Source organism: Crotalus tigris, unplaced genomic scaffold, assembly GCF_016545835.1.
Source record: "Crotalus tigris isolate CLP2741 ecotype Arizona unplaced genomic scaffold, ASM1654583v1 scf7180000019100.1392032, whole genome shotgun sequence".
Taxonomy (NCBI): Eukaryota; Metazoa; Chordata; class Lepidosauria; order Squamata; family Viperidae; genus Crotalus; species Crotalus tigris.
The window spans coordinates 974,125-997,887 of NW_024097375.1; the positions used below are offsets into that span (position 1 = coordinate 974,125).

The 23,763-nt window shown below is 40.4% G+C and overlaps 1 protein-coding gene across 2 annotated transcripts in view; it reads right to left on the reverse strand.

Annotated features, from left to right (window-relative positions):
* Nucleotides 1–23,763, reverse strand: part of IDUA (alpha-L-iduronidase) — a 61,256-nt gene that overhangs the window by 21,781 nt on the left and 15,712 nt on the right. For both annotated transcript variants that reach the window (XR_005558674.1, XM_039359677.1), the window contains exons 3-7: nt 17,152–17,234; nt 13,224–13,331; nt 11,741–11,836; nt 9,584–9,786; nt 5,375–5,554 (exon numbers count right to left, since the gene is read on the reverse strand). Coding sequence is in view for 1 of the 2 variants with exons in the window: in XM_039359677.1 (XP_039215611.1) it covers nt 5,375–5,554; nt 9,584–9,786; nt 11,741–11,836; nt 13,224–13,331; nt 17,152–17,234 (670 nt within the window). In the remaining variant the exon portion in view is untranslated. The remainder of the gene's footprint in view (nt 1–5,374; nt 5,555–9,583; nt 9,787–11,740; nt 11,837–13,223; nt 13,332–17,151; nt 17,235–23,763) is intronic.

A 23,763-nucleotide genomic window follows, 5' to 3' on the forward strand; every position in this document is an offset into this window, starting at 1 on the left:
GTGTGTATGAAATAAACGAACATTCCTTGGTGAAAAACCAAAGAGTAGGCAACTCATAGCAATGGAATGGAATGGAATGGAATAGAGTAGAGTAGAGTAGAGTAGAGTAGAGTAGAGTAGAGTAGAATAGAATAGAATAGAAATATAAAACAGAACAGAATAGGAATAGAACAAGAGTAGAACAGAATAGAATAGAACAGAACAGAATAGAATAGGAATATAGAACAGGACAGAACAGAACAAGAACAGAATGGAATAGAACAGAATAGAATAGGAATACAGAATAGGACAGAACAGAATATTCTTTATTGACCAAGTGTGATTGGAAACACAAGGAATTTGTCTCCGATGCATAACCTCACAATATACATATAAATAGCAAGTGATAGCTCATAGATCATAAATCATAAGTTACAAACAACAATAGGAAAAGATAGTAGGAAAGACAAAAAGACAAGAAAAGATGAGAAACAAGACAGTGCTGTGGGAATTAAGTGTTCAGCAGAGTGATGGCATGGGGGAAAAAACTATCTTTGTTTCTATTTCATACTGCATGGCATTCCACTAAAGTTCAGTGAATACAAATTCTGGACTGTGTGTCAGGTAACACCATTCCTTCTCAACATTCAGAAGCTGACGTCAATTGCTTGAAATCCATGCTGAAAAGTGAATTTTGAAAAAGATGCAAATTATATTTGACTCTTTCTCCTTTCTGCCATTCCCTGATCTTTTGAAGCATGGGTGTCAAACTCGCCGCGTCACGTGACGGTTTGTGACATATCTCAACTTTTCTTGCATTGCCAGAGCTGAGGTGGGCGGGGCCTCTGCATGATGCAATTGGCCCGTGGGCTGGCAGTTTGACACCTCTGTTTTAAAGTGTGAGGATAAATTGATCAAATACAAATATTTGTCTGAAATGGTATACGGCAGGGGTGTCAAACTCAATTTCATTAAGGGCCGCATCAGCATTGCGGTTGCCCTGGGGGTGGTGGCCAGGGGGTGTGTGGCCTACTGGATGGGCGTGGATGGAGTGGGTGTGGCCTACTGGGTGGGCGTGACCAGCTCTACATCATTCGCGTCAAGGGTGCCTGTGGGGGCCTGGATAGGAGTGGGACAGATCTGAGGGTCTCTGGCAGAAAGGGGTGGGACCAAGGCAGAACCCATCAAGCTGGATATGTGAAGTAGGTAAAGGCCATTTGCTGGCCACTTCCAGGTGATGGTGCATTTCTTCATTCCTCACAAAGGATGACACCTCCCCAGCATGCACTTGGAGGGTGGGGCCAACACGGCAGGGGCTGGTTCCTCGCTGTTTCCAGAGGGCCTTGTGGAGCTAAGACTGAATGCATTTCAGCATAGATGGCCACCACAAAATTGTACATTGGCTCCTGGCCGGCCTGGGCCAGGGCCAAGGCAGCAGGGCCATTCCCTGTTTCCAGGATGGCTTCGCGGGCCACATGAAACAACTTCGTGGGCCGCATCCGGCCCCCAGGCCTTGTGTTCGACATGCCTGGTATAGTATTTCCTGCCTGAGCAGGGGGTTGGACTAGATGATCTCCAAGGTCCCTTCCAACATCATCATCATCATCATCATCATCATCATCATTATTATTATTATTATTATTAGGAGTGAGAAAGTAGAGGATTTTATAGAATTGGTGACTTACTGTTGAAAGAAACCCTGTTATTGCTAAATATATATTGAAAAAGGATTGGTTACAACCTGGTTTCCAACAATTCAAAAATATTTTTATAACTTCTCTCCATCTAATACATTCAGACTAGCAATAAAATCTGAATAATGGCATGTATCTATTTCACTTTGGGGGAAGTTCATCTCAGCAGTACTTGTACTGTGTAAACCTCTTATGTCAATAATGACAGGTTTGTTTGAAAATCTTACTGCTTAGCTCTCCTCCCCACTGCGAAACTGTGACTAAAAAGTATGGAGTGACTGTTGGCGGTCAAAATCAGCAGCAATGCCAAGCACATCTCCTGTTAATGACATGGATGCCAACTGGCTCCAAGAACTAGCTGATCTGCACTAAAATCTACTTCTGTCCTAACGGTACACAGAGCAGCAGGGAATATAAGCAGGGTGCAGAATAATTCCGATACCCTAAACATTCATTTAATTATTTAAAGAAGGCAGATATTGCTTTTCATTATGTAACAATGATACAGACAATAAACCTACAGGAATTTTCTTTTTTGAAAACCCAAATCTCTTCTCTCCTCAGGGAAACATATGGAAAATATCTCTAGGGCATTGTTTCTCAACCTTGGCTACTTTTAAGACCTATGGACTTCAACTTCCAGCATCTGCTTGCTGAGGAATTCTGGGAGTTGAAGTCCACACGTCTTAAAGATTCTGGAAGTTGAAGTCCAGACGTCTTAAAGTAGCCAAGGTTGAGAAATACTGCTCTATGGTATTGCTTAAGGCAAGGGTAGGCAACCTTGGCTCTTTTATGACTAGTGAACTTCAACTCCCAGAATTCCTGAGCCAGCCATGCTGAGGGAAAAGGGAGAGGTTTCCAAGCTGAGCCATGCTGGCTCAGGAATTCTGGGAGTTGAAGTCCACGAGTCATAAAGGAGCCAAGGTTGCCTACCCTTGCCTTAAGGGAATAGCCTCTGGTCTTCTGGACCAGCAAGAAGTTAATAGAGACTTCTTAAGATGATCTTTCAATAGCTAACGTAGGAGAAACTTGTCAACCAGACACTCATTCTCCAACTGCAAAAGTTAGCCTTCAGATAATAAAACTCACAAATAGGGGCAGAGACACTTCATCAAATAAGCATTTTATTTTATGCTTAATTCTCAGTAGTTCAAAAGATCTACCACTGTAAAAAAAAAAGGAGGGGGGGATTAGGATTTCCCTCTCCCCCTTTAAAAGGATGACCTTTGTTTTTTAGTCCTAGGATGACCTTCTTGCTGGACACTGTCCTCCAGCTTCTACTTCTTACCCAAACACAGGTAGTCCTTGACTTACAACCATTGGTTTAGTGATTATTCAAAATTACAATGGCACCAAAAATATGACTTATGACCGTTTTTACACTTAATGACCACTGCAGTTTCCCCATAATCACATGATCAAAATTGGGATGCTTGGCAACTGGCAAGTATTTATAACAGTTGCAGTGTGCAAGGTGTGTGTGTGTCATGTGATCACCTTTTGCAACCTTCTGACAAGCAAAGCCAATGGGGGAAGCCAGATTCACTTAACAACTGCATTACTAAATTAACAACTGCAGTGATTCATTTAACAACTGGGACCAGAAAGGTTGTAAAATGAGGCAAAACACACATAACAACTTAGCAACACAAATTTTGGGCTCAGTTATAGTCGGAACTCGAGAACTACTGTACACAAAATAAAAAAGATTTGAGGTATACAACCAATGTGTGTGAAGGGGAAGACCCTCTTCTATCTTTCCTTTTTTCTCAATATGCTGCTTAATATTCATGTAATAGTGAGCTACATAGTATATAAGTCACTTTATTTATCTTCACAAATTCATCTGAGACATCACCTGGTTGCTTTGAGGTCATCGACTATATTAAACAGAAAACCATGGTCAACATGCTGATAGGTTGATTCCCATCCCATATTTGCACACGAATGCCTACTTAATTGTTGAAATACCTTATTTAAGATAGTGTAAATTTATGATATTATGTATTTTGGGATACTGTTCGATTGTTCTTACGGTTTTTATGATATGACTGAATTGCAAGTTGCTTTGAGTCTTGGATGGAAAGTGCATGCAAATGACGGAAGCAAATGAAATAAATTCTCTAATTCCATCCAGGAGATCATCCAGGTTTCATCTCGTCTTGCCTCAAAATCTACAGTGATAATTCTCCAACTGTTGACCAAGCTATAAGCTATGATGGATGGATTCGTCTTTAGTAATCTAAAATCAAGCCGTATTCACTGATTGAAAATTGTAGGATTAAATGGCAAAAGGGAATGTAGCACTAGGGCTAAGCCAAGATGATATGCTGGACGTAACGCCCGCTTTACCCAAAAGGGTATTTTAAATTGTAAAATGGTAAGCAGACGCTACTTTTACAGTGTGTTTATGATTACAAAAATTGCAAGGTGCAGATGCAGTTTTCCTCCAGTAGGTGATGCACAAGTCCTGACTGTGAAATATTGCAAAGTCTATAAAACAGGGGTTCTCAACCTTGGCAACTTTAAGACTTGTGGACTTCAAGCTGGCTGAGGAATTCTGGGAGTTGAAGTCCACAAGTCTTAAAGTTGCCAAGGTTGAGAACCCCTGCTATAAAACAACAGACAAAGCTAAAAGGTTCATCAGACCAGTCCCAGTTTAGCAGCTGCCCAGCTTCAGTCCAGTTCTTTAGGCAGAAGCAGAGGAAATCAGTTTTGGTAATGTCTGTGTATTTCTTAGTATTTCTGAATAATTCATGGATGCAAAGGAACATAGCGGATCATAACATTCATGGACATTTGCAGGAAAAGGGCTTCCATTCGGGCCTAAACAGGAATTCTTTAAATAAAGCTCTCTAAACTGAAAACAGGGGAAAAACAATTACAGGGAGTCCTCAAACTTGCAACAGTTCGTTTAGTGACCGTTTGAAGTTACAACGGCCCTGAAAGAAGTGACTCGTGACTGTTTTTCACACTTACGACTGTTGCGGCATCCCCATCAAAATTCAGACGCTTGACAGCTGACTCAGATTTATGACGGTTGGTCTGTTCCCAGGGTCACGTGATCACCTTTTGCGACCTTCTGACAAGCAAAGTCAATGGGGAAGCCCGATTTACTTAACAACCGTGCTACTAACGTAACAACTGCAGTGATTCATTTAACTGTGGCAAGCAAGATCGTAAAACGGGGGCAAAACTCACTTAACAAAGGTCTCACTCAACAACAAAAATGTTGGGCTCAATTGTGGTCGTAAGTCGAGGACCACATGTATTTACTTCCAGTTCTTCTGAGCTGAAGTGCTTAGTCACAGTGTGGTCTTGAAACCCAGGAGTAACAGGAATGCATTATGTTGGCTCCTGCAGCATAACAAATACGTTATGTGGGCAAGCAGTATTAGTCGATTGGGAAGCAATACTGGTCAAGTCTAAGAAGGACTTGGTTTATGATTTGAGATCATAAGGGTATTTAACAACTTCCAAATGCTCCAAGGACTTCAAACTAGGGAAGGTCCCTTTCTGGTCTAGATTGAAGTCTAAATGCTTACCACCCTGGCCTAGCCCTGACAGCCTGAATGTTTGCCACAGCACGCAGAGCGCATTGAGCAAGACAGTCTAGACGAGCTTCTGTTTACTTTGTGATTCCCCATTATCCAATAAAAATCCCAAACAAAAACTTCCACTTTCGCCAGCATCAACCTTACCTTTACTACCATAGCTGCATAGGTCACATCAGCTCTCCACTGCTGTGGGATCGACCATCCTACTAGAGGATCAGCCTCATCATTGTATACGGGGACCGAGGCAAAATTGGGGAACATCTTCTGGATCTGTCCCATGGCCTCAGTTTCCTGTTCCAAGATATGAAGAGCACTCCCAGCTCCCTGGTGATTAGAAGCATTGTGATGACTGTTATTATCTAGTAAGCATACACCTGCTTTCCTACTCTTATACTATTTTGTCAAAACAAGGCCAGGGAATATCTCTTTTTGTATGGGGTCCAAAATCTATCACCAAATTAAGATTTTTTTTAAAATATGCCATTGGAAGAGGAATACTATTAAATAATGATAGGAGAGTAACTACGTTTCTATAGATATAAATAATATTAAGCTTATAATATTAATTACTATTAGGCTCCAAGAGCCAGTTTGGTCTCTGACAGCTAGTTTGGTCTAATGGTTAAGGTACCAGACTAGGAAGCCAGAAACTGTAAGTTTATGTCTTACCGTAGCCATGAAAGTTAGCTGGGTGACTTTAGGCCAGTCACTCTTTCTCAGCCCAACCTGGGTTGTTGTTGTTGTGGAAAAAATAGGAGGAGAAAAGTGTATCAGGCATATTTGCTGCCTTGAGTTATTTGTAAAAAAATGTATAAAGCTGGGATATAAATAAATAAATGGCTTCTATTTTATTCTTACCCTACCTGTGATTCTGTGGCTCGCTAAGCCCTTGTTCGTACTAAGCTGTCCATCCTGATCAATAAGCTCTACTGGGAGTATTTCTACTTGAAGTTTTATTTTATTTATTTATACAGCATATGCAATAGTGGCAAATATTTGTAGCTCAGGTGTAGGATGAGGGTGAAGGTTTCGTTACCAGGCTAGGTGGTAATAATAATAATAATAATAATAATAATAATAATAATAATAATAATAATGATAAATTTGCTATTAGTCAATTGCAAAAGGCGGCCTTACTAGGAACTGCTTCCATCCTGCGACGATATCTGTAATACCATCAAACATCCACATCTGCCTATCCCAGGTCCTGGGTAAGGACTCGATAGACAGACAAAATGCCAAATCCAGTCTGAACATCAGGCTGACTGTGCGATGATCCATAATAATAATAATAAAAACAATTGTCGATAAGAAAGACAAAAAAGTCTGGATAGTGGATGTGGCAGTGCCTGGAGACAGCAGAATAGACGAGAAAGAACTGGAGAAGATAACAAAATACAAAGACCTACAAATAGAAATAGAAAGACTGTGGCAAAGGCAAGCAAAGGTAGTACCAATAGTAATAGGCTCCTTGGGTGCAATCCCAAAACAACTGGAAAACCACTTGAACACCATTGGCATTGACAAATTTGCTATTAGTCAATTTCAAAACGCGGCCTTACTAGGAACTGCTTCCATCCTGCGACGATACCTGTAATACCATCAAACATCCACATCTGCCTATCCCAGATCCTGGGTAAGGACTCGATAGGTAGACAAAATGCCAAATCCAGTCTGAACATCTGGCTGACTGTGCGATGATCCATAATAATAATAATAATAATAATAATAATAATAATAATAATAATAATAATAATAATAATAATAGTAAGCAAAAACTGGTGGGATCATAAAATAGAGAAAGTAATAGAAAATGATAAAATTAAACTGCTCTGGGACTTCAGAATTCAAACAGACAAGCACCTGCAACATAACACCCCAGACTTAACAATTGTCGATAAGAAAGACAAAAAAGTCTGGATAGTGGACGTGGCAGTGCCTGGAGACAGCAGAATAGAAGAGAAAGAACTGGAGAAGATAACAAAATACAAAGACCTACAAATAGAAATAGAAAGACTGTGGCAAAAGCAAGCAAGGGTAGTACCAATAGTCATAGGCTCCTTGGGTGCAATCCCAAAACAACTGGAGCACCACTTGAACACCATTGGCATTGACAAATTCGCTATTAGTCAATTGCAAAAGGCGGCCTTATTAGGAACTGCTTCCATCCTGCGACGATACCTGTAATACCATCAAACATCCACATCTGCCTATCCCAGGTCCTGGGTAAGGACTCGATAGGTAGACAAAATGCCAAATCCAGTCTGAACATCTGGCTGACTGTGCGATAATCCGTAATAATAATAATAATAATAATAAAAAGTTGGACCTTGGAAGTCATCTAGTCCAACCTCCTGCTCAGGCAGGAAACCCTATACCATTTCAGACAAATGGCTGTCCAGTCTCTTCTTAAAAACTTCCAGTATTGGAGCATTCACCACTTCTGTTCCACTGGTTAATTATTCTAACTGTCAGGAAGTTTCTCCTCAGTTCTAGGTTGCTTCTCTCCTTTATTAGTTTCCATTCGTTGCTTCTTGTCCTGCCTTCAGGCGCTTTGGAAAATAGCTTGACTCCCTCATCTTTATGGCAGCCCCTGAGATATTGCAAGACTGCTATCACCCCCCACGTCCTTCTCTTCATTAAACTAGACATACTCAATTCCAGCAATTGTTCCTTATGTTTTAGCTTCCAGTCCCCTGATCATCTTTGTTGCTCTTCTCTGTACTCTTTCTAGAATCTCAACATCTTCAGCAGAGTTTAGGGGATGTCAGTGTTTGTGTTCTTCTGTTTATAAGGGCTTCAGGTGTGGGTGTGTCAAGTGAGGGTCTTGTGATGGGTTAGATGTGGGTCATGAGTGAGAGGCTTGTAATGGGTATTGTGATGGGGAGGTTACATCAGATCAGGGTCATTGAGAGCTGAACTACTGGTGGGAGGGGGGGCTTGCATGGGTTGGTTGAAGGTCGATGCTGTCTCTGATTGGCTGTGTGGTTGATTTGGATTCTGAGGGGTTTGTAGGCTAGTTGTAGGTCATTATGTCTGTTGATGGAATTGCTTGTGGAGTGCCAGGCTTCACGAGCGTGGCAGGTGGCAGCATGGCCGATGATTTTTGTGTCGCTCCAATCAAACTAGTGCTGTTTGGTGCCAGTGTGGGTAGAGATTAAGGATTTGGACTGTGGCGTTTGACTGCTAGCTGGCATTTGTGGATCCCGGTTTTTAATTGATGTGATGTTTGTCCCAGGTAGAATTGGTTGCAATGGTTACAGTTGATTTGGTAGATTAGATTGACTCACTGATGATTCACACCTGACCCATCGTAAGACCTACCACAGATTCTTACTTGACACACCCTCACCTGAAGCCCTTATAAACAAAACACTGACCCTGACATCCCCTGAACTCTGCTGAAGATGTTACCTAGGCTGGTAACGAAATGTTCAGAAACCAACCCACAAGCTCGGAGAACGAACCTTCACCCTCGCATTGTATAGTTCAGGGGTCTGCCACCTTGACAACTTTAAGACTTGTGGACAAGCTCCCAGAATTCCTCAGTCAGGAATTCTGGGAGCTGAAGTCCACAAGTCTTAGAGTTGTCAAGGTTGCAGACCCCTGGTATAGTTCATCCAACTCTCAATAACTCTGGGCAGCTTAAAATCCAAATGTAAAATACAAAAACATATTCCCCCTTCCTCCAAAGAAATAGCCTCAAAAGCAACATATAAGCAAGAAAAATTTACCCAACAGGGACACAGCCTCAACTTTGCCTGAAGTTTGAGAGAAAAGCCAGGTCTTTAATAGCTTCCTGAAGGATGGAAGGTATCCAGATCTCTGGAAGGTTATCATTTCCCCCAAGTCCCACTAGGTGACATGGCTTAATCAATGGGACCGAGAGAGAATCCATTCTGCCCCATCACACCAGATTGGCAGAAACAATTGGAGACAGGTGATCCCTCAAATAAAGGTGATAACCAAGCACCTTAAATTGCACTGGGAAGTTCATTGTTAACCTGAGCAGCTCATGAAGCAATTGGGGAGAGGCCACACAGGCTTAATGAGGCATGCCCAACGTGGCCATCACTGCTGCGTTCTGGACTACCTGTAGCTTCCAGGTTTAGTAGAAGAAACTAAAGCTTTAGAGATAAATAAGCCAACAAGGTAATATACATAGTGGCACTTTGAACAGGCCATATAATTCTCTGCAAGAGGTAATGGGCACTTTTTATTCAATCCAGTATTTTCCACCTTGTCTGTATTTTTTTTTAATCGGATAAAAATAAATAAATGAGAACATTTAACTTGGATCGGGAACTTTTAAAGTTCTCAGCCATTAAAAAACAACAACAACAACAAGCTGACCTTTTTATGCATGGCGATGTAGTCTAGCCGGACTCCTGTCTCTCCAGTGAAAAAATTTGTGCCGTTGTAGCAATGGCTGAGGAGGTTCCAGCAAATTGGAGACTTGGGAAATGGATGAAAGGAATCTCCGGGGCCTCCTAATTTTAGCTGACCACTGGCTTCTCTTAATCCTTCAGAACAAGCGTCGTAGTAGTTGAGAAATCCTGGGTGTAAGGTGGAAGAGTTGGTAAAGACTAAACATGTGACATCAATACGCTATCTCAGTGGTGAAGCTATGCGTGCCAGAGGCGGCACTCAGGGCCCTCTCTGTGGGCATGTGCGCCATCACCTCAGACCCTGTGGCCCCTTCCTCACCAGCAGCCCCCCCAGAGGAGAATCTCCCTGAGTGCAGCCCGTGTGGAGCAAGGACATGGCAGCCGAGCAGCGGGGACAAGACTTCGCCCTCACACCCGCCACACGCAGTTGATGCTGCGGGGTGCGGACGGAGGGCGTGGCTGCCATGGTGCTGCTGGGCCGCCTGGGTGGGTCCGCAGGCGGAGGATCGGGGGTGGGAGAGCAGTTTTTGGGCACTCGGTCTCTAAAAGGTTCGCCATCACTGCGCTATCTTATCAATGCAACAAGAAAGTATCTCGCTCTTCAGATTGCGCTAGGCTGAAATCTAAGAAAGCAGGGCATATTTCAGAGCATTTCTGTATTAACAACAGTTGATTCAGAAATGTAACACTTGCCTGAACTTGTGTGTCTTGTATGTGACTATGGAACTTACGACTATGGATTCTATTGTGAGTGCCAATAAAATACACAAGCTTATCATGTTTTAAAGCACCCCGCTGGTTCTTGTATAGGCATGGTCCTCGATATATATAAATTCAAGGATAATTTCCTTTTTATAAAGCTATAAAGGAGCAGCAGCCGAGGGAAGGACAGCTTTACAGGTAGTCCTTGACTTACAACCACAATTGAGGCCAGAATTTATGTTGCTAAGTGAGAAATTTGTTCTTTGCCCCATTTTACGACTTTTCTCGCCACAAGTTGTTAAGTGAATCACTGCAGTTAAGTTAGTAGCACGGTTGTTAAGTGAATCTGGCTTCCCCATTGACTTTGCCTGTCAGAAGACTGCAAAAGATGATATATGATCCTGGGACACTGTAACCGTCATAAATGTGAATCAATTCTCAAGCATCCGAATGTAAATCACGTGACCCTGGGGATGCTGCAACGGTCACAAGGGTGAAAAATGGTCATAAGTCACTTTTTTCCAGTGCCGTTGTTAACTTCAAATGATTACTAAATGAAATGTAGTAAGTCAAGGACTACCTGTATTGTGGTTCAGGCTTAAGCGCAAGAAGTCTGCTTCACCCCACGAGTTACAGTATATGTCTGCTGGAATTATATACACACACACACACACCTCTCAAATATTTGGAAGAATGGGCCTGAGTGCAGGACAATTATTCAGCAGCAGTGACAGAACTCCTGTGAGTTATGAGCCCATAAACACCGGAATGCATCCAATTTGTACCTATGTAATTTAGAAACAATTGCAATGCAAAGTGTTTTGCAGAAGACAAAGAGATTCCTCATCGAAATTACCAGATACAATCAAGCCCCTTGTGACAATGAGACCATTATACCTACGTGCATAAAAACCTCAGATACCCTTTTGCAATGAAAGAAACTCTACAGTTCTCACTGTCACTCCAATGATCTTCCCTCGTGGCTACATTACTTCCCTCGACTTAAGATCCCGAAACAGCCATGGGAGCACCCAAATTCTGATAGGGGAGAGAATAATATAATAAGAGGGAACTCCCAACAGCCACTCATACTGCTATGTCCCTTCCTTTGGCAAGTCCATGAGAATGCTTGCACAATGGTTCCTCTAGATGTCACAGGTAGTCCTTGATGTATGACCATAATTGAGCCCAAAGTTTCCACTGTTATAAAAGACTAAATAACATTCCTATTTGCTAAACTAGGCACAATAACTTAGTTTTGGAAGAGTTTGGATGGCAAAATTAATATCTATTTGATATTAAGTCTGAGCTTTACAAGATCTAAAATGAGCAACATTTTCCTCGCTTGCATCTAACGTCTCCTTGGAATTCTTTCCATATTATTAACAATTTTTTAAAAAAGGGATTTAAAACAGCTTACCGTCTACGGTCATTGATACATTGTCAAAGTCATGGTGATCCGGTTCATTCCAGGTCTCAAAATTCCACTTTGAAACATGTTTCAATCCATACCTCTCTGGAAGCCAAACTTAGAGTTAATGTATTGAACTCATTCATTAGGCTCTGAGCAAAGTCTCAAGTGAATGACTCTTGGGCCAAATAATTCCATGCTAGCAGATTTTGCCTTTAAGAGATGGACATGGATGATCAATCTGGGATACAACAGATTTACACACAGTTTATTCCACAAAGGAGAGGGGGAGAGTCCCTGTGAATTTTACTCTGCTATTTGTTGCTGACTTTAGGGAGTGGTGCTCATCTCCGTTTTAAGGCCATTGAATACTTTGCGAAGACATTCCCACAGTCATGTGACCGCATGACGGAACGATCATCACGGAACGATGTTACCTTCCCAACGAAATGGTACCTATTTATCTACTTGCATGTGCATGCTGTCAAACTGCTAGGTTGGCAAGAGCTGGGGCGAGGATAGGAGCTCATCCTGTCACATGGAGCTTGGATCTCAAACCTGGGCTGTTTGCTTTCCAGTTGACAAGCCCAGCATCTTAACTGCTGAGCCACCGTGCCACCCATTTATTCCACACAGGATCCCAGATTTGTCTACATAGGAGAACACAACCAGGAACCTCTGAACTGGGTGCGATTTTCCCAAAGAAGTGCAAATAATTTCCGTGATCCTCCATAGATCTGTTGCTGAATTGTAATGTGTAATGTAAAAGAAAAGGAAATAACCATATTAATGGGGTTGAATTAATATAGAGTTCTAATATGTATAGTATGATCCCCAGTATATCGCCCCAAGGCCTAGTGTGATGCTCAGCTCAAAAGCTGATATATCCAGAATTTGCTTTATCTCAGCATTAATGTAGCCTCTAAATCAGTGGTTCTCAACCTTTTTAATGCCGCAACCCCCAACTGGTCGTAAGTCGAGGACTACCCAGCCGGTCATAAGTCGAGGACTACTCAACTGGTGCAGCACCGTTTGCAGAATAGGACTTTTGGCAGGCTCAGCAGGGCAGAGACAGCCTGGACAATTCCTATTGGCTTTTGAAAGCCAATAGAATTAGACTCTATTCAAGAGAGTCTATTCTATTGGCTTTCAAAAGCCAATAGAATAAAAGGGAATAGCACAGTTAAGGAAAAGGGAGGGAAAAATGGCGGACTGCGTTGTTTGGCGACCCCTGTGAAATGGTCGTTCGACCCCAAATGGGGTCCCGACCACAGGTTGAGAACCACTGCTCTAAATCCCTTATCAAAAGTTGTCTGTTGCCTGTGGAATTCCCTACAAATGTTCAGCCATTTAGCCAACCAGAGCCGGTTGCATAAATTGAAAGTCACAGCATTTTCAAACCAAAAGGGGTTGAACAAAAAAAAATATGTAGATTTTCACTAGCGTGGCTTTTTATAAATGTTTGCACCAACACTGAGTTTGGTTAACTCACCTATATATCTTTGGGCCATCTGTACAATCAGGCTCTTCCACTCTACCACTTGCTTTTTATCATCAAAGTCAGTGAAGTATCCTGAAGGACTTCCCATCAATTCAAAACCTTCATTTAATATAAAAACCAAGGCAAAATAATTCAATCGAGAATCGATAGCAGTTTTGAATTTTTCTATATAAGCCCGCTTTAGTCTTCATTTGTGAATTATAACTAATATCCAAGGAATCAGGGGACCAATTTCATTTACAGTGCGTAAAGCAGGGAAGGACCTCTACAGCTAATAATTTAGGATAACAACAGGCAAATAAGCGTATTGAATTCTTAAAAATGCAAATCCTCTAATGGATATATCTGAAGGAGGCACTTCAGATTTCAAACCATAATTATAACCATGTGCCCTCTTACCAATAATTTAAACACTATCAGTTTAATTATTGATGTTCAGGTGAACAAGGCAGGTCATTGAGAAATACTTTTAAATATTCACCCACTCTGATATAATATTTATTTTATACAGCACTTTTTTCATAGCTTTCCACACATTCTCCAGATCCTTATAAAAGTTCTATGGGATGAATGCATTCTATTATGTACATTCTGTTATCCCCTTATTAGAGACTTGGAATAAAAAATAGGTTAAAGTGTATTTAGTGTTCATGGCTGAACTGAGAATTCATCAAGAACTTGCCAGACTATTTTAATCAGTACACTCTAATTTCCTCCTGATGTGCATTCTTAAAATGCCACTGAGAAACTGAGGTACAAAACAATTTGAGAAATCTTTTTGCAAAGTTCTACTTGGGCGGTTAAGTGGGCATGTCTGCTCAAGCATTCATTTGGTTCAGATACAATTCTCCATCATTGAGTCTGGTCTATAAAGGTAGTCCTTGGCTTATAACCATTTGTTTAGTAACTGTTCAAAGTCACAATGGCATTGAAAAAAGTGACTTATGACTGGACCTCACATTTACAACCATTGCAGCATCCCCACAGTTATGTGATCAAAATTTGGGTGCTTGGTAACCGGCAAGCATGTACAATGGTTGCAGCATCCTGAATTCATATGATTGCCATTTGCCAGCTGGCTTCCAACAAACTAAGTCAATGAGAGAAGCTGGATTCACAGTGATTTGCTTAACAACCATGGCAAAAAGGTCATAACATTAGGTACGACTCACTTAACAAAGGAAATTCTACGCCAATTTGGTCATTAAACTGAGGACTGCCTATACCTATACTACTCAGATTGCAGTGGAGGCTCTTATGATCGTATCAATTCCTACTTCATTTCAAATAAATGTCACACTGAAGTTACTGATTTTATTTTCCCATTGAAAAATGGACCTCAAAATTGCTTTAGGGAAGGCACTAATTGCAACCATTTCCTCACTACTTTTTCATATTGTTCCTTTTTTAAGAATAGCACAAAAAAGTCACAGCTTTGCAACAAAACACGTTCTTTGCTGGCAAGTTCCAATAACTTGTTAATCAACAATCAGTTTGTTTCATTTTGGTTTAGCCTGCTGTGTGAACTCAGCTCACTGAGATTTTTTTTTTTAGTAGCTAGCTAAAGAAGTCATCTCTTTACCCTCTTCACTTCAAGCAAAGGGGCTTTAGTAGAGGTGCTAAGACAAACTTACTAGAATAGCAGACAGTTGGAATTGACAAGATTACTCTTTAAATAAGAGCTCTGCACCTTTTTTGGCTTATGGACGTGTGGAATTATGAGAACAGAAGGGCATTCTTACAAGGGTCTGTGTGCGTGTTGTCCATTCACAAAGTGATAACAAAATCAGACTACTAAATAGTCTCTCCCTCCACAATATATACTCAATGTTCCTGATCTATCCCCCCTTCCTTCCTTCCTTCCTTCCTTCCTTCCTTCCTTCCCTTCCCTTCCCTTCCCTTCCCTTCCCTTCCCTTCCCTTCCTCCCTTTCCAAATGAAGCTTAGCCGTAAGCTAAGCGACAAATGATGAGGAAAAGCTGAAATGGATTTTTAAGTATTTCTCCAAAGTATCATTTCTTCCTCTATTTATTGTCTTATTGAGTATTTCATTATAAACTACCTTAAGTCTCTCTGATTAGATGACCTAATAAGACAGCATCATCAGCCAAGAAAGCTGATGCTGATGTTGATGCTTTAGAAATTGAAATTGCTTTATTGTACTATAAGCTTACCATTTTATTCACAAACACATATGTGTGTGCATGTGTGTGTAAAAAAAAAAATCACCCTTACCAGGGCGACTGTCAGGTATCAAGGAAGCTGTAAGGCAACAAATAGACTAATCTATAGATAGGCTAATGGACTGATACGAAGTAAAACAGTTTCACATGAACAGGAGTAATATTTAGCACCACTCTAGAAGCACAGAGCAGGATCCTCTAGTGCAGTGATGGTGAACCTTTTAGAGACCGAGTGCCCAAAATGCAACCGAAAACCTACTTATTTATCGCCGGGTGCCAGGTGGGCATGGCCCATTGGGTGGGCATGGCTGTGGTGCTCATGGCAGATTGGGTCGGTGAGGCCAAGGTACGCGTGATCATCTTGATGTTGCTTGTGGGGAAGGACGCCTGTGGGGGCCGGGCAGGGTTGGGGGAGATCCAGGGGGTCTCTGGCAGGTGGGGCAGTGGATAGGAGGCTCGTCCTGCAGGGTGAGGCGAGGCAAGGCGGGGGTGCCATTGTCACAGGGCAAGGTGAGACAGACCGGGGTGGCTGCTGCCTGACACCATCGGCCCCTGCACACAGAGGCCAGCAAGCGGATGGGTGCTGGGATGCATCTGACCATGTGGGACCTCAGCGAGTTAGCAGGTGGCTGGTTGAAGAGGGACAATTGCCATCTCCGGGGCATGGCAGGTGTGCCCACAGAGAGGGCTCTGAGTGCCGCCTATGGCACGTGTGCCATAGGTTCGCCACAACTGCTCTAGTGTTAAAAGACACAAGAGATGAAGACAGAATATATACAGATAAGTCCTTGACTCGAGTGCTTGAGCTCAAAATTTCTCTTGCTAACTGAGATATTTGTTAAGTAAGTTTTGTCCCATTTTACGACCTTTCTTGCTATAGTTGTTAAGTGAGTCACTGCAGTTGTTAAGTTAGTAACACGGTTGTTAAGTGAATCTGGCTCCCCCATTGACTTTGCTTGTCAGAAGGTCTCAGAAGGTGATTATGTGACCCCAGGACACTGCAACTGTCATAAATATGAGTCAATTGCTACATGTCTGAATTCTGATCATGTGACCATAGGTATGCTGCAATGGTTGTTAAATGTGAAAAATGGTCATAAGTCACTTTTTTTCAGTGCCGTGGTAACTTCAAAAGGTCACTAAATGAACTGTTGTAAGTCGAGGACTACCTGTATTATATTCAGCTAAAATGAGACTACAGCTTTTATTCATTCAGTAATCTGATCATACAATTCTACATCCATTGAAAGATTGGATGGGTTCCCTACTGATCTCCCAAAAAACGGAGTGGTATATTAAAAAAAGAATTGCATATTTTTTCCTAACAACAACATATAGTTGCAGACTCTCTGTTTCTGACAACATTGGCTAAATATGAAATGCACACACATCCACTGGCATTTGATAAGGTGCCCATTAGAGTATGTGTCTATCCAGTGCTAGTGATGGATTTTTCCGGGATTAGATATAAAACAATAATTGTTCAGCGCTGTGGAGTATAAGCACTTTAATGCTAACATTATTTGCAAAGGCTGTGTGACTTCCAATTGGCCTTTGTCCTTAAGGCAATGTAAAAATATCTATCAGATATGGTGGAAGTTTAACTTCTTGAATTGCAACATTTGCCTGTTAAAAGTCTTGTAGTCGTCAAGATAAGCAAATGACTGCACATAACTCCAAATACCTTCACCTAAACATTGTAAAACAGAGCTATGAATTGACTGGTTTTATATTTACCAGGACGTAGCTTATTTTCCCAAAGAAGCTGCATGAAGTTATCCAGGTTTGTGAAATTGTAGTGAAGTGTCCCATTTATCACCCTGAAAAAGAAATTGCAGACCTTTGATAGCTGCTTGAACTGAAAGCTATTTTTCCCCAAGTATAATTTCACAAACTTTTCTTCAATAAGATAAAAGAGCAGCAAACTAATTTACAATTAGTTTGATTTATTATTAGTTTACAATAATAAATTTCAGTTAATAATAGGATAGTGTCTATGCAATTCTATATACCAGAAGAACTTCCCATATAGATACATCAGCCAGCTGAATTGACTTCAGCAGAATAAGATGAACTGGAGAACAAAAAAAATACCCCATACATTAGCCTTTTCTAATTTGGTGCATCCAAAGACATTCAATTATAACTCTAGAATTTGAAGCAGCATGCAGAAGGCTGAGAGAGAAAGCTTTCTACATGCTGACTGCAAACAAAATGAGAAGTTACATGCCTGTAACATACCTATGTACATACATGTACATATATTATTTGGGAAATTTAACTCTGATATTGTTTCTATAAAAATATCTCATTGCTGAGATTGCCTTTTATGATAAGGTATTTTTTCTTATTTAAGAAAAACAAAAGTTGTTGGAATTATATAGAGGCCAAGATTTCATGAAAGTATTCAAACTCCGATGACTGTATGCGGGAATCACTTTTGGTTATTCAATGAAGCAAATATGTTTAGTTCCTATTCTATTGTAAAACACATCTTTAGAAAGTTTAGATTGGTTAAATGAATACCAGCCACGTGCTATGTTATACAGCATTAAACATTTCACATATAAACAAATATTGGAATTGGCATCAATTGAATTCATCACTCAAGTGACATGCAGACCACAGAGTAAATGTACTATATTGCAGAAATGTTAAACATACATTCGTATGTATATTACATAGTAATGCAGGTAATATACTGTGAAAAAATTATCATTACCGTCTTTATCCCCCAAAATAACTAACCAAATATTTAAAATCTGCATATGGATGGTGGCTAAAGATATATTATGCTCTAGATATGTGAGCAGTGATGAGCTGGACCCTCACTTTGTCGTGACTGAACTAAACCATTGAAATCAGTAATGTGAGTTAATCCTGACTAGTTGAATAAGTTTGGATCAGATTTAATTATCATACAGTATATTTGAAATATACACATGGAACTGTTCACACATGAACAGCGAACACATACACTTATAATAGAACTCACACTGTTCTAGACAGATGACAATTCCTTTATATATTAAAGAAACCTCCAAGTTATATGATAGTGGTATACATGGGAGGTGGACAAGGATGGGGAGGAGGAGGAGGAGAAACATAGTCAGGCCTTGAGCTTCTAAGGAGACTTATCTTGTTAATTGGTTGGGCCAAGCTCTCCAGGACCAAGGACAGCTCCATAAAGAAAGATAAACATTCCACCCAACCTAAAGCTAGCTGCTGGCTGAATGTCTGAGCCCCTCAAACATTATTACAGTAAGCAACAGCAAGACTTTAATGTTTCCAGTCTAATTAGAAAAATCTCATGTACTGAAAAACATAAATCCCAGATTCTGGTAGGCTGGACTTCGGTTCTTCAACTCACTCCTCAGATTTTGCTCTATGCTTTCTATTATTCCTGCTTAATCTTTTGGAAAATCAGAAGGTGCCTTAGATAGAATCAGAAGGAGAAACTTCAAAAGCTAGCCCCTAAGGAAATAACTTCCAACTATTTAGCAGTGCTTAGGAATAGCGAGTCTGACATCCACATTTGATTTGAGCAGTAGAAGGAAGCTCCGTGTATCTTTGCTGTTCTTTTTCCTTCCACCAACAAAATCCCTCCAACGGGTTTCTCAGCACTGAAAGCCAATAATTCTGCAAATGGCCACTGCAAAATGCCTATGAATAAGCAAGGCACACATAAAGACACAAGACTGAGAGTGGACAAAAAGAGCTTTCAGCCCGATCAAAAGGATGCGGCCTGCTATTTCCTGCTTCTTATCCAGCCTAGCTCAGTTAGCTAATTCTCCATGCTTCCCTCGGCAACAGGGATAGAGCAAGAGGGAGGGAAGAGAAGAGACATGACAATCAAGAACCTTACAGCTCCTTGCCTGATGGAGGTATGTTTCAAAATTAACCTTCAATATTTTTACTGTAACTCAGTATATTATTCATTCTAGCATTCTATGGAGGAAAAAAAAAGAGCTGAAGTAAAGTAGAACTGTTTCAAAACATTTTTAATCAGCAAACAGGCTTGAAATGAATATATCCACGCTGTCATTTTGTTGATACATTTCTGAATTCAACCTCAGGCTCTGAAATGTGGCACCAGAGTTATCTTTTGATTATTATTTTTGCTGTTTTTACAAATGCTTTAATTACAGTTTTGTTGCATATCTGTTTCTTACTGGACTGTAAACCATTGTGAGTCAGTTTGAATACGGCACTCAACAAACCTAGTAAATTCTGCTTTAAATATGAGATATAAATAAGCATTTGATAGCTCTGCTTTTTAAAATACTTCTTCCTAGTATGAGAATGAATGCTCAAATCTCTGGACTGAATGCTTATGCTATTCATTTATAATACAACAGGTATTAGACAGCCAAATTCCACCAGGAATGAAAGTGTTAAAATTTTCCTTTGCAATATACTCTTTGGTCTAAGAAAAGAAAGTCCCTAGGTAGGGAGAAAAAAAAAGCAGGAATTAACCTTTAATGGTTAGTCTACAGTGGAAAAACAACATTATTTTGTTCTCAGTTAGGAAGGTATTCTATTATTACATTGTTAAAGTCTGAATCAGCGACTCAATCCTATTCTTGGTTAAAAATCAAAGGCAATTGATGAAATAACGGTTTCACAATTTAAAAACTAACCATTGTCAGGTTAAATGTTATTTGGATGCAATAGAAGACAACATTGGGAATGGTACCAAAGTTCTAAATTCCAGCAAAAAGAGGTCATACAGTACATAAGAGTAACTTTTTAAGGGATAAAGCAATATAAATTCATTAATCAACAAACTGACTCAAAAACTACAGCCAGAGGAAGTTCTGGATATTTCACGACAAAAGGTTTTTAGGATGGTGAAAGAAAGCATTTCTATGAATAAATGCATTTTCCATCATGGAAATGGAAAAGACAAAGTAGATTTCTGGATTTCTCTCCCCCCCTCAAAAATGGCTTTCTTGTTATAAATAATTCCATTGCCATTTCACCCAAACTATAATTTCTGACTACATTTTGCAAAACATGTCATGAGAAATTGCTTGATATGACATTAAGAGGAGTTGATGAGTTTGCGAATGTGAAAGAGGAATTTTAATTATCTAGGATGCAAAGTATGTTGCCCTTTTTCAATGTATAAAATTATTTTTATTGATCCAAGTTTACATTTCTTGTCTCATATAGCACTATTTGTAAAGCAAAGTAAGCCCATCCCGTACCTCCTTTATTTGGTGAAATTCTGCAGTAGCAGTGGAAAAATGGAAGCATCTGGGTTTTATATAGCTACAATTTACATTAACCATGGCAGAATACACTATTTGACATAGTTTACATAACTCATAGCCAAGACATGGCAACCCATAGATTGCATCTTGCCAAAAGTGCTTCATGGGGTTGTTTTATTCCTAACAGAATTGTTCTTTTTTTATGGTTCGGCAGCACTGGAACACATAGAGGGTAACTTTGAGGGTTCCAGTGTTTTAGATTACCTGGCAGAAAACTCTTAAGTGCTCTTCCCTTAACAAAGGAGTGGAGAGGCACCATGAGTTTCTGTGCCCTAAAGAAGCAGTGATGGATCCTCTATACACTAACTTACAGAGGATAACTGGGGCTTACAGCTGATTAATTGGGATAATTGATCAAGTTCTCCGGGAGGAAACACAGTATGTAGGAAGTAGCAAGAGAAGTGGGAATGTGGATATGCTGTTGGATACCAAACTCCTTACCAGCGAGCAAGTTATTATGTATGAGAGTTGAACCGTGAGAACTGTAGGTGGCTCTTGAAAGTTGAAGCAATAATGCTTTTGCTTGAGAAGAAAGACTAGGGCTGACATGACAGCAGTGTTTCAATATCTAAGGGGTTTTCATAGAGAAGAAGGGCTCAACTTATTCTCCAAAACACCTGAAGGCAGAACCAGAAGCAATAGATGGAAACTAATAAGGACAGAACCAACCTAGAACTAAGGGGAATTTTCCTGACAGAAAATTACTCAGTGGAATGGCTTGCCTCCAGAGGTTGTGGGTGTTCCATCACTGAAGATTTTTAAGAAGAGATTGGACAACCAGTTGTCTGAAATGATATAGGGTTTCTTGCTTCAGCAGGAGGTGGGACTAGAAGACCTCCAGGGTTACTTCCAACTCTGTTATTTTGAGATCAGAGCAAAGGAATGTACTGTTTGCATCTGGGATGGAAGTGAAGCCTTCCTTCCATTCAATCTTCCCTTCCCTCACCTCCTCACAGTTATTTCCGGGGCAAAAGGTGAGAAATTAGCTAAAACAAAAGACAACACACTGGACAGAGGCAGAGACTGGCGAAAGGTGGTAGCCCATTCAGATAAACGTTCCTTTCAGGATAAACAAAAAATCCCTTCCTCTGTGTGACTGCAACCTCCAACTGCAATGTTACTTAAGCTTAAGTGAAGAAACACCACAAGCTCAACAGGGAGCCTAACTACCAAGCAACCCCTTTTGACCATGCAGCTAATTACAATTCCCAATACGGGTAGTCCTCGATTTACAAACACAATTGAGCCCAAAATTTCTGATGCTAAGGGTGATCTTTGTTATGTGAGTTTTGCCCCATTTTACCACCTTTTTTGCCACCGTTGTTAAGCGAATCACTGCAGTTGGTAAGTTAGTAACACCGTTGTTAAGCGTATCTGGCTTCCCCATCGGACTTCGCTTGTCAGAAGGGCACAAAAGGTGATCACATGACCCAGGGACACGGCAACCGTCATATATATGAGTCAGTTGCCAAGCGTCTCAATTTTGATCACATGACCACGAGGGTGCTGCAACGGTTGTTTAAGTGTGAAAAACAGACATAAGTCACTTTGTCAGTGCCATTGTATCTTCGAATGAATTGTGTAAAAGTTGAGGACAACTTGTAATTCTTAGTGGGCAGGCTAGGAAATATAAAAGTAATCACTTGACAACTATAATTCTGCCACAACCTTTGATTGCTGAACTTCACATTAGGCTGTCAAATAAATCCCATCTCTGCCTCAAGCAACTTGCAACTTTCTATGGAAAACCCAGACTAAATTTGAGCCTAGGCCAGGGGTAGGCAATCTTGGCTCTTTTATGACTCGTGGACTTCGACTGGCTCAGGAATTCTGGGGGTTGAAGTCCACAAGTCATAAAAGAGGCAAGGTTGCCTACCCCTGGCCTAGAACTTTTTTTGACAAGATATTCTCTCCAACATGATGCCGCCCTCATCCTTTAGACTAGAACCTGCATTCTCCCATTCACCATGACAGTGAAAGTCAGTGGAAGCTACAATCCTAATACCCCTTTGGAAGAAATATACACTATTTCTCATTCCGAAGTTTATACACCCATATTTTCTGTGAACCAGCCAAATAATTTGAAAATGGAATGCACAAGACCAGGAGCTAGAGAGAAATATATTCAGAAGGTTCTTGACTGTTCTAAGCCTTCTGCCCTTCCTCCTGGTCATATGGCCCAGAGCATGAAGATGTAAACAGTCATAGATGCAATATGAAAGAAGAGCAGCAACCACATCTGCAAAGAGACAATATGTTACACGGAAGAAAATACACACACTTTCTATGGTCACTAGCAATAAAGCGACTAGAAACCATTCCAGAATTCATGCTTTGTGTGCTTTCCCAAGAAAACCATTACACAAGAAATGCAAAACTTTCGGCTACATCTATCTAGAATTCTAGCTGTTTAAACAATAGACTGAATATTTATTTAAATAGCAGAGGTGACCTTTGTTTAGTTGGGTTTTCACCTATCTGCAATGACAAGGCACAAAAATGTAACAAAAGATATATAAATAAATATTTATTATTGTACTTATTGAGATGTAACTTTGTTTTCCTTCAATTATTCCAACTGATCAAAAGGTTAAGTTTAGTTATTTTCCAGGTAAGTTATTTTGTTTTTGCCTAAATATATTCGCATTGGTATGGCATCTTGGTATATTGCCATTTGGTAGACAACATTTTACAAAGCAGAGCTCTTTAAATTAAAACATCACTATAAAGGGGTACAGTACTAATTTTTTTCAAAAAAATCTTACTTTACCAGTAGGAATTCTTACTTCAACTAAATCTGTTGTATGCCAAGTCTGACAACTAATACGTGCTTCCCCAAAACTGGTGCCCTTCAGATGAATACAGTTACTACTCACATAAACTCCCACACTTGCTGGTAACTTGATAGAAAATATGACAACTCAGCCTTGCCAAGGATAAGTAGATATTAATCCGCTCATGTTCTAGTGGTTATTTATGCACTAAAATGGCATCCACAAAAAGTGATGATTTGGTAAAGGTAATATTAAAAGAAGCAGAAATTTTCCAGATATATATTTAGCCAATTTAACAG